Source organism: Pelobates fuscus, chromosome 9, assembly GCF_036172605.1.
Source record: "Pelobates fuscus isolate aPelFus1 chromosome 9, aPelFus1.pri, whole genome shotgun sequence".
In the NCBI taxonomy this organism is placed as follows: Eukaryota; Metazoa; Chordata; class Amphibia; order Anura; family Pelobatidae; genus Pelobates; species Pelobates fuscus.
The window spans coordinates 147,934,405-147,947,590 of record NC_086325.1 but is presented as its reverse complement, the minus strand read 5'-3'; the positions used below and the strand labels follow the sequence as shown (position 1 = coordinate 147,947,590).

At 44.7% G+C, this 13,186-nt stretch overlaps 1 protein-coding gene across 1 annotated transcript in view; it reads right to left on the bottom strand.

Annotated features, from left to right (window-relative positions):
* Nucleotides 1–12,925, bottom strand: part of LOC134573169 (ficolin-1-like) — a 28,316-nt gene extending 15,391 nt beyond the window's left edge. The window contains exons 1-2 of the mRNA XM_063432708.1: nt 12,826–12,925; nt 1,884–1,997 (exon numbers count right to left, since the gene is read on the bottom strand). Coding sequence (XP_063288778.1) covers nt 1,884–1,997; nt 12,826–12,895 — 184 coding nt within the window. The 5' untranslated portion in view covers nt 12,896–12,925. The remainder of the gene's footprint in view (nt 1–1,883; nt 1,998–12,825) is intronic.
* Between the last annotated feature and the right edge of the window lie 261 nt (nt 12,926–13,186).

Genomic DNA, 13,186 nt, shown 5'->3' with positions numbered 1-13,186 from the left:
AGGACGATGCCGCCCCCCCCCCCCCCCCCCCCCCCCTTGTCGGCTGGTTTGATTATGACCTCTGTATTCTCTCTTAATTCAGCCAGGGCCTGTTCTTCCTTATTTAAGTTCATCTTATGTCTATTTATCCTCTTGATTCGTTCTACCTCTCGCATCACTAGTTCCTCGAAGGCATCCATTGATTTTGTCTTACAGTTTTTTGGAAAGAAGGTAGACTTCTTTTTAAGTGAGGTAAAATTATGCTTTTGTTCATGTCCTCTCGGTTCATCTACATTATTTTCCTTCTCTAGAAAAAAACGTTTTAGGCATAACTTCCTAACAAATTTTTTAAGGTCTATATACACAGAAAAATGATCCACATTAGCTGTTGGGCAGAATTTTATCCCCCTAGCTAGTACTCTACTTTGCATAGTATTCAATGTGAGCTTTGAAAGATTGTATATTCCCTTTATCTCTATATCCTTCCCCTTTTTCCTTCTCTGTATCTTATTTCCCCCTCTTGTTCCTCTCTTTCCATTCTTCTTTTTAATGGGGAACTTGGAAGATTTAATTTTATTCTTTCCCTTCTTTTGTGTTCCCAGTCTAAAAAAATCTTTTTTCGGGTGCCCTCCTTGTTTCTGGGTTGTGTATCTGGTCTCGTGTCCATTAGACTCTATAGAGTCTATTGGCTTACGTTTTGCTCCAGGGGAGACCGGTTTCCATACATTGGATTCTAACCTGGGTTCTTGATCTTTTCCTTTTTTATTCTCCTCTTTTTGGGTTATACCCTTAGTGGCTCTATTCTCAACCTGTCTTTCAGATCCCTTAATTGGGGTATCCCCACCCTGAAAATTGGTCCGCCATTGTTGATTGTGATTATACTTCCTTCGATTTTGTCTATTGCCACTGAGTGATCTCCTTCTATACTGGTACCCATCTCCATTGTACTGTCTGCGCCCCTGTTGGTACTGCTTTCTGAACCACTCATATTTCCTCTCTGGGTATTCTGTCCTTGGAACATGATTTTGGGATTCTAGCCTTCCCCTTCTATTTTCAAAATTCCCCCTATGGAAAGCATGTACTTTATTCTCCCTATAATCTTGTTTATCTCTGTGGTATTTCTTCTTTTTGATGAGAATAACTTCCCTTTCCGTTTTATTCATATCCTCCATAATCTCTCCTGAACATTTTTCCATTTCTCTGGATTCCAAAAAAGGTTGTAAAAATTCCTTAATAGCCTTTATCTTCACATCTAATTCCCTAAGATTAAGCTGTCGTCTCTTAATTATAATTTTTAAGAGGCCTATGGATATCACATTCAAATATCGATCCCATTCTTCCATGAACTCTTCACTGTCCCTATCAAAGGTGGGTGTTTTATTAAATCGTAGCCCCCTTGGTACCATTTCTTCCTTAATATATTGTTCCAATGTGGCGATTTCCCACTTTATTTTTAATTCTTTGAGTAATTTTTGTAAATCTTTACAGAGTTCAGGTATTGTTTTAGGGATATTGGGGGTATCACAAACTATCTCCTCCCCAAAGATATTGTCCAAATTGGAACAGTATTTGCCTCTTGCCTCAAATATAGACATAGTGGTTTTCCCAGCAAGCTCACAGAAAAACACAATATAAGTACCAGGCTAATATAGTGAACTTAAAACACAAAATCAAACCAATATGTGAGCGCTATAGAAACACCGTACAGATATTATGGCAGCACTTAAAATACAATACACAAAAATGTGCAAAGAATAGACAATAGTTACCAAAACAGCGCGCTAAAATAATCTGCAAATATAAAATACAAATAATAGTGCAGACTGTCTGAATACACTCCTATATACTTAGAGAAATCTTAGGGAAAAAAACTCACATGTCCCAGAGCCCTGATCCACACTTACCTTTATCCCCTGATGTACCAGTATCTCCTTTAGGACCAGGAGATCCTGGGAATCCCGGACATCCTCTGAGTATGGTCAACTTGTCAGAGTCTCCAAGTCCAACAACTTTTAATTCTGAGAATTTGGAATGTTAACATAAGAAATTAAAGTGTTGAAATACGTTCAGAATATAATGCTAGACTGGCAAACAACCAAAAGACTTGCAAGGGTATTTACTAACGCGAGAATTCAGAGTGAATTCAAATACATTTTCAAAATTAAGGCCAGACTAGCTGAACTGAATGTAAAACTGGCTTAGAGAATTTTTCCAATTCGGCTTAAATTTTAAATTCACTTTAAATTCTCACTTTAATACATAACTCTCATGGTTTAATATCATTTTACTGAAACATAGTTGTACTTTTATGGATATAGCTTTACAAGTTAAAGACTGTCACAAATGAGGGAATATTGAATCTAATATTAATATTAAATATTTTCTTCGAACATCTTAAATATGCAGCTTTGTTTAGAGGGTTAGGTAATAACAGTTATTTACAAAAAAAAAAATCTAAATTGTAGGTTCAAAAGTACATTTACATCGATACCCCTAGAGTATAGCAGACGCCCCATAAGGCCCAGAACTATGCAGCACTAAGAAAGGGTACGCAACAGAGAGAAGCGACAAACCATTGTGAATGGTTTTTTTTTCCCTCTTCTCTATCTCTACTATTGAAAAACCATGCATAACTCAAGCCTATGAGACCACCACCGCATATGTAACGGGGAACTGTGTGATTGTAAAAACAAGAAAAAACGGAAAGAAAGCTGAAACTGTACCACTGTGCATTACCTTCCCCTACCCCTCCACAATTTATTTTCTGTAACCCACACCCCACATACCGAACTGCATAAAATAAAACGAACCATAAATAAAGAACAAAAAAAAAAAAAAAAAAAAGTACATTTAATAACGTTTTTTTTTGTAATTCTTTATTTTTGTTGTGCATGTTATAACATATGAGCTTGCACAGCCACAACAGCATGGGCAAGTACGTTGATGACAGTAGAGAGAGCCATTATCATGGTATGTGGAAAACAGCACAATTTTTAAAGAGATATTAGATTGCATTAGGTTAGTGAGCGAATACAAGACATGCCTGTCTACTGGGTATGTTAATGGGTTCAGGTAGAGTGTTATATTTAGGGCCCTGCTCAGGAGCATGTTAAGGCTATATATTATTCTTTGTTTGGGGTAGCGGTAGCTATACAGTCCTGCACAGCAGTCTCTGGTGCGAGTTGGTCATATATAAATTAGGTCGCGTGTCAGTGTTCAGAATGTGCTAGGACAGTTTTTTTACTGTATACGTGTGTGGTACGATGCATGACTGTCTATGTGGTTGACAGATATTGATAGATATACAGTGTGTTAGCCCTGCATGTGGTTGTGTGTCAGTTAACGCATGTAGTGATTCCTAGTCGAGTAATTAGGCTAGTGCATTGTAGCTTTTCGTTCCTACAGTTATGTTTGAGCCCTTGGACTTCTTTTCATAGGTAGTCCTTATTGTGCGACTAGTTACATATGCCGTTTTGTGGGCATCAAGAGCCCAGAGTGGGTAGTGTCTGGTGTGTCTTGGTTAGTGGAGGTCCCACGGGGGGGGGGGGGGGGGGGGGGAGGATGCTAACGCTTATGTCCGCAGTGGCTGTCGCGGGTGTTATGCGTGGTGACCCCCCGATAGTGCAGGGGCCCGCTTGGGTGTGCCGGTCAGGGTTCTGTTGGTAAGTGCCTGTTGGGGGTTTGTCGGTGGGTGGTCGTCACTTGCTTGTCGCTTCATTTAATAACATGTTAATAAGCAGCAGCAAACCATACTTGAGAGCATTTAGCCATGTAAAAAAAAAAAAAAAAAAAAGTGTTGCTTTGAATTCTGCCCTGTTTCAGTAGGTTTTGCACATGCCTAGTCTCATTTAAGATTGAATTTCAGGAATTCCCATTGAGCTGCCATTCGGACAGCAGGGCCAGCTGCTCATGAGTGGAGGCATGCTATTGGCCTCTATTCACGGGTCATCATTGGCTGATCGCACCAGGGGGTGGGGTTACAGTGCCCACAGGAGAGAGAAGCAAAAAGCCATCATGGAAGTAACAGAGCACAGCAGCAGCTCCTTGCCACTGCCAAATGCAAGTGTAGACTATCATCTTTTTCTCTCTCATAATAGCCCTAGTGACCGCCTGATAAATCAAAGGGAATTTGCTCAAATATATAATATATATAAAGCCAGGGAAGACCAGGGGTGACAAGGGGACTGGGCATTGTTGATACAGAGCATTGTGCTGCTTGTCATTAATAACTTTAACAACTCCTAAAGAATATATCTACCATTTTCTTTAAAGCGTTCAGTCACTCTACAGCTGACACACTCATGGCTAGTTGAAAAGTTGTGAAGCTTCAAATTGCAGGACTGGGGCTGTGACACTGAGGCATCATAATTCTGCACCATTTCTGATATACCCCACCCCCTGCATGTTAACTCCACCACTATTATACATTTGCTACATGGGCTCTGCGTGCCTCCCAACTCCGACCACCTCCAGCTAGGAGAAGCCACCCTCCTTCTCCCATAAGGTAGGAAACTGGAGGGCTAAAATGTTCACTGTTGTGTGTTTTTGGGTATCTGTATGTAAGTAGTGTTTGTATCAGTGTGTGGCTCTGTATGTCTATGTATCTGGACCTATATGTCTGTGTGTGTGTGTGTGTGTGTGTCATTATTTGTATCGGTGTGTGTGTATATGTATGTCTGTGCATCTGAGAGTGTCTCATTGTGTGTATCAGTGTGTGTATGTATGTCTGTGTATCTGGGTCTGTTTGTGCATCTGAGAGAGAGTGAGTGAGTGACATTATACACAGGGCCGGTGCTTGGATTTTTAGGTACATAGACGAAGATGCATTTTTCTGCCCCCCCTCCTCCCCCCCCCCCCCCCCCCCAAAAAAAAAAAAAAAAAAAAAAAAAAAAAAACCACCTTCACCTATGTGCCTCTTAACCAGCCCCTCTCCCCTCCCCGACCATTAATGGTCCCTTCCCTGTCCCTTAGTGTTCTTCTCCCCTCCCCCCTCTTTTCCCTGTCTCTTGGTGTTTCTCTCCCATTCCCTCCCTGTCCCTTGGTGCACCCCACACCCCTTTAGTGGTCACACTCCCCTTCCTGGTGTGTCAGTGTGTACAGAGTGTAGCAGAGCGGAGCGCGGTACAGGAGCTTCAGTTTTCTGTACCCGGCCGAACTGACAGGGAGTGCTCTCTCTGTGAGCACCTCCTGTCAGTCTGGCCAGGTACAGGAAACAGAAGCTCCTGTACCGCGCTTCGCTCCGCTACACTCTGTACACACTGACAGTCACACACTCAATGACAAACACACAGACGTCACTGACACACACAGACTCATTGACAGACACACTGATAGTCACACACAGACTCAATGACAAACATACTCTCACTGATTTGACAGACACACACTCATACACTCACATGCACACACTCGCCGTCACTCACAGACACAGACACTCACAGACACAGACACTCACTAATTATTTTACAAATAAATATTTTCCACCCAGCCTCCCTACCTGGAGAGCTGGTGTGGATGATGAATCCTTCCCTGGGGTCCAGTGGGGCTGCTGGGAGGCGTGCGGCTGTGCTGTAATCAGACGCGGCGAGGGAGCTCTAACCTCTCTGCTCTGCTCCCTCGCACGCCGTCTGCTGATACCGCGGGAGCCGGAATATGACGTCATATTCCGGCTCCCGCGGTATCAGCAGACAGGCAGCGCGCGAGGGAGCAGAGCGGTTAGAGCTCCCTCGCCGCGTCTGATTACAGCACAGCCGCACCGGGGGCCGAGATGGTGGCCCGGCAGGAGGGAGAGCTTCCCTCCTGCCGGTCACTGAAATCTTGTGCCCCCAGAGCCCGTGCGCCCTAAGGCGGCCGCCTGATGGACGCGCCGGCCCTGATTATACATACATACATGGATCTGTATGTCTGTATCTGAGTGTGTATCATTGTTTGTATTAGTGAGTCTATCTGTATGCCTTTGTATCTGGGTCTGTTGTCTGTACATCTGAGTGTGTGTCATGTTTGTATCTGCATGTGTGGCAGTGTTAGTATCTGTGTATCTATACATCTGTATGCGTTCCAGTGTGTTTGTAACTGTATGGAGTGGGGAAACCATCATGGTCGCCGGGTGACTGGCTGGAAGGGAGCACACAGCACATTGCTACCCTCATTCCGCTCATTGTATGTAGCATGGTGGAGCGGACTGCAGTCTTAAAGAAAGTACTCACTGACAGATCACTTCCGATCAGCACGAGTACCGCTGTCGCTCAACCATGCTACAATGAGATGAGCATGTACATGAGGGGAATCGGGAAACACATGGAGGTGGGGGTGGAGGAGACACGTATCCCCATCCCCTCCACGGGGGCAGACACACCGACGGGGATAGAGAGGTGGGGCATGAGACACACGGAGGGGGATAGAGAGGTGGGGCATGAGACACACGGAGGGGGATAGAGAGGTGGGGCATGAGACACACGGAGGGGGATAGAGAGGTGGGGCATGAGACACACGGAGGGGGATAGAGAGGTGGGGCATGAGACACACGGAGGGGGATAGAGAGGTGGGGCATGAGACACACGGAGGGGGATAGAGAGGTGGGGCATGAGACACACGGAGGGGGATAGAGAGGTGGGGCATGAGACACACGGAGGGGGATAGAGAGGTGGGGCATGAGACACACGGAGGGGATAGAGTGGTGGGGCATGAGACACACGGAGGGGATAGAGTGGTGGGGCATGAGACACACGGAGGGGATAGAGTGGTGGGGCATGAGACACACGGAGGGGATAGAGTGGTGGGGCATGAGACACACGGAGGGGATAGAGTGGTGGGGCATGAGACACACGGAGGGTCTGGTGGGGCATGAGACACACGGAGGGTCTGGTGGGGCATGAGACACACGGAGGGTCTGGTGGGGCATGAGACACACGGAGGGTCTGGTGGGGCATGAGACACACGGAGGGTCTGGTGGGGCATGAGACACACGGAGGGTCTGGTGGGGCATGAGACACACGGAGGGTCTGGTGGGGCATGAGACACACGGAGGGTCTGGTGGGGCATGAGACACATGGAGGGGCTGTGGAAGAATGAGACACAGATGGCCCTAGGGCAATTTATGCATCGATGCCTGTTGGTTTGTAGTTACACCTCTGTCTATATGTGTCACTGTGTGTATTTGTATGTGTATCTGTGTTTGTATCTGCAGGTGTATCAATGCCTGTGAAACTGTACACATGTCAGTATATCTGTATGTATGTCAGTATATCTGTATGTATGTCAGTATATCTGTATGTATGTCAGTATATCTGTATGTATGTCAGTATATCTGTATGTATGTCAGTATATCTGTATGTATGTCAGTATATCTGTATGTATGTCAGTGTATCTGTATGTATGTCAGTGTATCTGTATGTATGTCAGTGTATCTGCATGTGTTAGTGTGTGTATCAGTGCAACTGTATCGGTGTCTGTATCTACATGTATGTCAGTGTGTGTAACCATGTCTGTGCAACAATATGTGTGTCAGTGCAACTGTATGTGTGTATCTATGTATATGCATGTGCGTCATTGTTTGTATATGTTTCAGTGTGTCTGTATCTCTAAGTGTGAATCTGCATGTGTGTCAGTGTGAATCTGCATGTGTGTCAGTGTGAATCTGCATGTGTGTCAGTGTGAATCTGCATGTGTGTCAGTGTGAATCTGCATGTGTGTCAGTGTGAATCTGCATGTGTGTCAGTGTGAATCTGCATGTGTGTCAGTGTGAATCTGCATGTGTGTCAGTGTGAATCTGCATGTGTGTCAGTGTGAATCTGCATGTGTGTCAGTGTGAATCTGCATGTGTGTCAGTGTGAATCTGCATGTGTGTCAGTGTGAATCTGCATGTGTGTCAGTGTGAATCTGCATGTGTGTCAGTGTGAATCTGCATGTGTGTCAGTGTGAATCTGCATGTGTGTCAGTGTGAATCTGCATGTGTGTCAGTGTGAATCTGCATGTGTGTCAGTGTGAATCTGCATGTGTGTCAGTGTGAATCTGCATGTGTGTCAGTGTGAATCTGCATGTGTGTCAGTGTGAATCTGCATGTGTGTCAGTGTGAATCTGCATGTGTGTCAGTGTGAATCTGCATGTGTGTCAGTGTGAATCTGCATGTGTGTCAGTGTGAATCTGCATGTGTGTCAGTGTGAATCTGCATGTGTGTCAGTGTGAATCTGCATGTGTGTCAGTGTGAATCTGCATGTGTGTCAGTGTGAATCTGCATGTGTGTCAGTGTGAATCTGCATGTGTGTCAGTGTGAATCTGCATGTGTGTCAGTGTGAATCTGCATGTGTGTCAGTGTGAATCTGCATGTGTGTCAGTGTGAATCTGCATGTGTGTCAGTGTGAATCTGCATGTGTGTCAGTGTGAATCTGTTTGTGTATCTGCATGTGTGTCAGTGTGAATCTGTTTGTGTATCTGCATGTGTGTCAGTGTGAATCTGTTTGTGTATCTGCATGTGTGTCAGTGGGTGAGTCTGTGTGTGTATCTGCATGTGTGTCAGTGGGTGAGTCTGTTTGTGTATCTGCATGTGTGTCAGTGGGTGAGTCTGTGTGTGTATCTGCATGTGTGTCAGTGGGTGAGTCTGTGTGTGTATCTGCATGTGTGTCAGTGGGTGAGTCTGTGTGTGTATCTGCATGTGTGTCAGTGGGTGAGTCTGTGTGTGTATCTGCATGTGTGTCAGTGGGTGAGTCTGTTTGTGTATCTGCATGTGTGTCAGTGGGTGAGTCTGTGTGTGTATCTGCATGTGTGTCAGTGGGTGAGTCTGTGTGTGTATCTGCATGTGTGTCAGTGGGTGAGTCTGTGTGTGTATCTGCATGTGTGTCAGTGGGTGAGTCTGTGTGTGTATCTGCATGTGTGTCAGTGGGTGAGTCTGTGTGTGTATCTGCATGTGTGTCAGTGGGTGAGTCTGTGTGTGTATCTGCATGTGTGTCAGTGGGTGAGTCTGTGTATCTGCATGTCGGTCAATGTGTCTATCTGCACTGTGAGAAGTATGGGGAACCTGGAAAAGTAGGGGTGACTAGAGCAGAGGAGGAGCAGGGGATCCTGGGGCAGAGTAAAAGCCGGTGAGAATGGGGCAGAGGAGAAGCATAGGACAGAGAAAAAGGGAGATGGGGCAGAGAAATAAAGTATAAAAATGAGATAACAGCAACCCTATTAATAACAAACATTTCGCTAATATGAGGGGTACAATGTATGGAAATGGGCTGCCAAGGGGTACTAGAGTGAAAAAAGGTTGGGAACCACGGATTTATGTGGACTAATTTGTACCCAGTTCATGGAGTCTATCATTGCCAACAAAAGTTGGACGTCTCTGAATGAGAATGTGAAAGTGAAATTTCTGCATTTTCTCAGTAGGACGTGAAAGGTCAACCTTTGGGTGCCAGGAATCTTCTGATTTTTATCAAACTGCTCCATATCTGACAGATAAAAGGGAATGTCAACTGTGTAGACTCTTAAGTTCATAACCAGTACAATAGTAGTTGTGTTTATTGGTGGTAAATGTTGTTCAGTAGCACTTTATTATGGGATTTATTCAGGGCCGGACTGGGGAAAAAATTCGGCCCGGGCATTTTTTATTCACAGCGGCCCACTGAAAAGGGGGCGGGGCCAGATAGGGTGTGTTTTGTCATCCCCAATGACAAGCACGCCCCATCTCAAAGTGAGCATGTTGGTTCAATGCTCTTCCAGGGCATGAGAAAAAGGCCCTGTATTTGTTCTGCACAGCGCAAGCAAATTTAATAACATGCTTGCGTTGTGTTTGCTTGAAACTTGTCTCAGGGGTTTCCATAATTGGGATACTCACGGTATCACATTTATGGAGACACTATGTGTTTGCTTAAATGGAATCTAGTGTGTGCATAGGGTATCCAGAGTGTGTATGTCAGAAATGTAGTGTGTGTGTGTAGGTGGTGCAGCGTCTGTGTGTAGGGGATCTAGTGTGTGTGAAGGAGTGCGTATAGGAGATCTAGTGAGTGTGTGTGTGAGTGATGCAGCGTGTTTGGGGGCTGCTGTATGTGAGTGTTAGGGTGCTGTATGTGAGTGTTAGGGTGCTGTATGTGAGTGTTAGGGTGCTGTATGTGAGTGTTAGGGTGCTGTATGTGAGTGTTAGGGTGCTGTATGTGAGTGTTAGGGTGCTGTATGTGAGTGTTAGGGTGCTGTATGTGAGTGTTAGGGTGCTGTATGTGAGTGTTAGGGTGCTGTATGTGAGTGTTAGGGTGCTGTATGTGAGTGTTAGGGTGCTGTATGTGAGTGTTAGGGTGCTGTATGTGAGTGTTAGGGTGCTGTATGTGAGTGTTAGGGTGCTGTATGTGAGTGTTAGGGTGCTGTATGTGAGTGTTAGGGTGCTGTATGTGAGTGTTAGGGTGCTGTATGTGAGTGTTAGGGTGCTGTATGTGAGTGTTAGGGTGCTGGGTGAGTGTTAGGGTGCTGGGTGAGGGTGATGTGTGTGTTTGCAAGGATTGTGTATTGGGGGGAGGCAGGTAAATGCCGATAGAGGTTTTTTGTTATTATTAAAAAAAAAAAAAAAAAAAAAAGAAAAGATTATATCCCCCCCTCCCCTCCCTCCCTTCTTACCTGTAGCCTGGAAGGGGGGGGGGGGTGCTGACATCCATCCCTGGTGGTCCTCGTGGTAAGTGAACTCTAGCCTGTGGGGCTAGAGTTCACTCTCGCGAGACCCGGCCGGTTGCCATGGCAACGGCCCAGATCTCGCGAGAAACCCGGCGGAGCTGCAAGTTAGAGCTCCGCCGGGTCCGCCTCTCCAGGCTGGCTCCCTCCCTCTCTCTCCCAGCCGGCGGCCGCATTTGACAGCATGTGGGCCGGTGAGGGAGATCTTTAATCTCCCCACCGGCCCTACATGCAACACAGCGGGGCCGGCGCTCAGATAGCGCCGGCCCTGCATAGACCGGCTGGATCCCCCCGGCCTCGGCCCGTGGCCATCGCGGCCCACCGGGCATTTGCCCGGTTTGCCCGATGGCCAGTCCGGGCCTGGATTTATTGCATGAAATTCACCTTGTTTCTGGTATTAAAATAAATGATATATATATATATAGTGATCCTTGTCTGCAGGTAGCACTGTCCTCTAGGGTAAACAACAGGCACAGTCCTTTGGTTTTCATATAAAATCGAGGCAATTTTATTAGCAAGTCCACACAGCAACACAACTAAAACATAAATATAACAGGTTCCCCTTTAAACAAAAACCTAGCTCGTCTGAGCACTGACTCACATTTAATATCCATCTCGATCATGGGTTAAACTAACAAAAACATATCTTTGGGTTGCACCAACCTTATTAGAGAACAACACTGCACTTCAACACTCAGTCAGCTTGACTGCTTTCCTTTCTGCACTCCCAGTGCTCCAAGCCAGCCTTAACTGCTTTCCTTCTGCACATCCAGTGCTCAGTCTCCTTGACTCTCTCACAGGAGAGAACAGCGTCTCATCTACCTGCTTCCTGGGAGGAAGCCAGCAATCCCCCTTTACCTGCCTAGAAGGGAGGGGTTTATTCCCAATTATCTGCAGCTGAGCAGTGGGTTGAAGACAGATCAAAACTCTGGCCTGGACCTTTTTTCTCCAAGTTGTATGCAAACTGCAGAGTGGAGCATTGGCCCACCTTGCTCTCCAAATGCTCCACCCCAGGGGCCCATAAACTTACAACACATACTACACATACTCCCCCTGGGGTTAGATATTATAGGCCTATCTGCCTTCACTTTATCACAATATATATATGAAGGGGGGGGGGGGGGGCATGTGGGGGTTGGCTGCACTCACCTGAACATGCATAAATCAGGGTGCTGCTGGGGGACAAATTATACAATACACAAGATCCAGCACACTCACCTATCCACTAAACAGCAACTTCAATGTTAACAGATTTTATTTGTTTTTTAAAAACACCTAATCTAGGCAAAAATGATGAGGGTTTAGTTACATTATATGATCATACATTGCATAAGCCTGCCACAACGTAAATGTACCCCATCTTTGGCAGGTCCTACACTAACAGCCTAATGTCTGCTCTTATGAGATTAACCCACTTACTTACTTGCATAAATCAGGGTGCTGCTGGGGGCCAAATTATACAATACACAAGATCCAGCGCACTCACCTATCCATACATCAACTGCAAACAATGCTTTGTCACTCTCTTAATATTGCCCCATTAAACATCACCTATAACTTCTTGTGAGATGGTCCATTTTAAAAAAAAAACTTTATATTTAAGGTTCAGCAAATTTATCAAAATCCAGTCCTGGCACAGTCAGGGCACAGACTTCTTCTCTGTCTGCTGACTGCCAGGTGCATGGGACAGAGTTTACAACAATTGTAGAAAGTAATCCAGGCACTCCAAATTGTTCCAAACGGTAGGCAATTCTATTGGACCCAAGTTTATTGGGTCCAATAAAATTGCCTACCGTTTGGAACAATTTTGAGTGCCTGGATTACTTTCTACAATTATACTTTATGCATGGTCTCTTTGGTACTGGGACTGATCCAGCAGCACCCTGAGATTCCAAAGCGAAGGGTTGAGTGCAGTTCCACCATCTACATATCAATATCAGAGTTTACAACAATGGCTGACAGGGAACTAAGATGGAGATAAAAAGTTATACATTTCTATATTTAATTCTATTTTTCACAGTTTATAAATAAATATTTGTTAAGTAGGATATAAGAAAGGCTATTATTAAAAAACACAGGGAGTGATAGCTCCATTTTAAAATTCTATAATAAAGCAATAAGAACAAGTAGAATGGTCACAAAGATAATTTTTGAGATTCCATTGTAACTATAAAATATTCTCTTGCCGTATAATTGTTAGTGACTTACCTGGACATGAATTCTCAGTGTTAGTTAGCCTGATCGACAGGAAAAATACGATGAGTGTAGACGACCACATGGAGACTGAGATCCTGGCTCCTCTTGTTACTTCAACGTTCTAACTCGAGTTTGTTGTTAGCAGACAAATTTATAGGAGAAAAGTTTCTCCCAACCCTATTTAAACACCTCCCACTTACAGTCTTGTATATACTTTTATTTTTGTCTAAATAAATTAACATGAATAGATTCTGCTCTTATGTGAAAAGTCATTTTGTTTAAAAAAAAATACAAAAAATATCTCATCATTTCTCTGCAATGTCTTATTTTTTTTTTATTTTTTTTTGACTAACATTTTTTACATAATTGATCT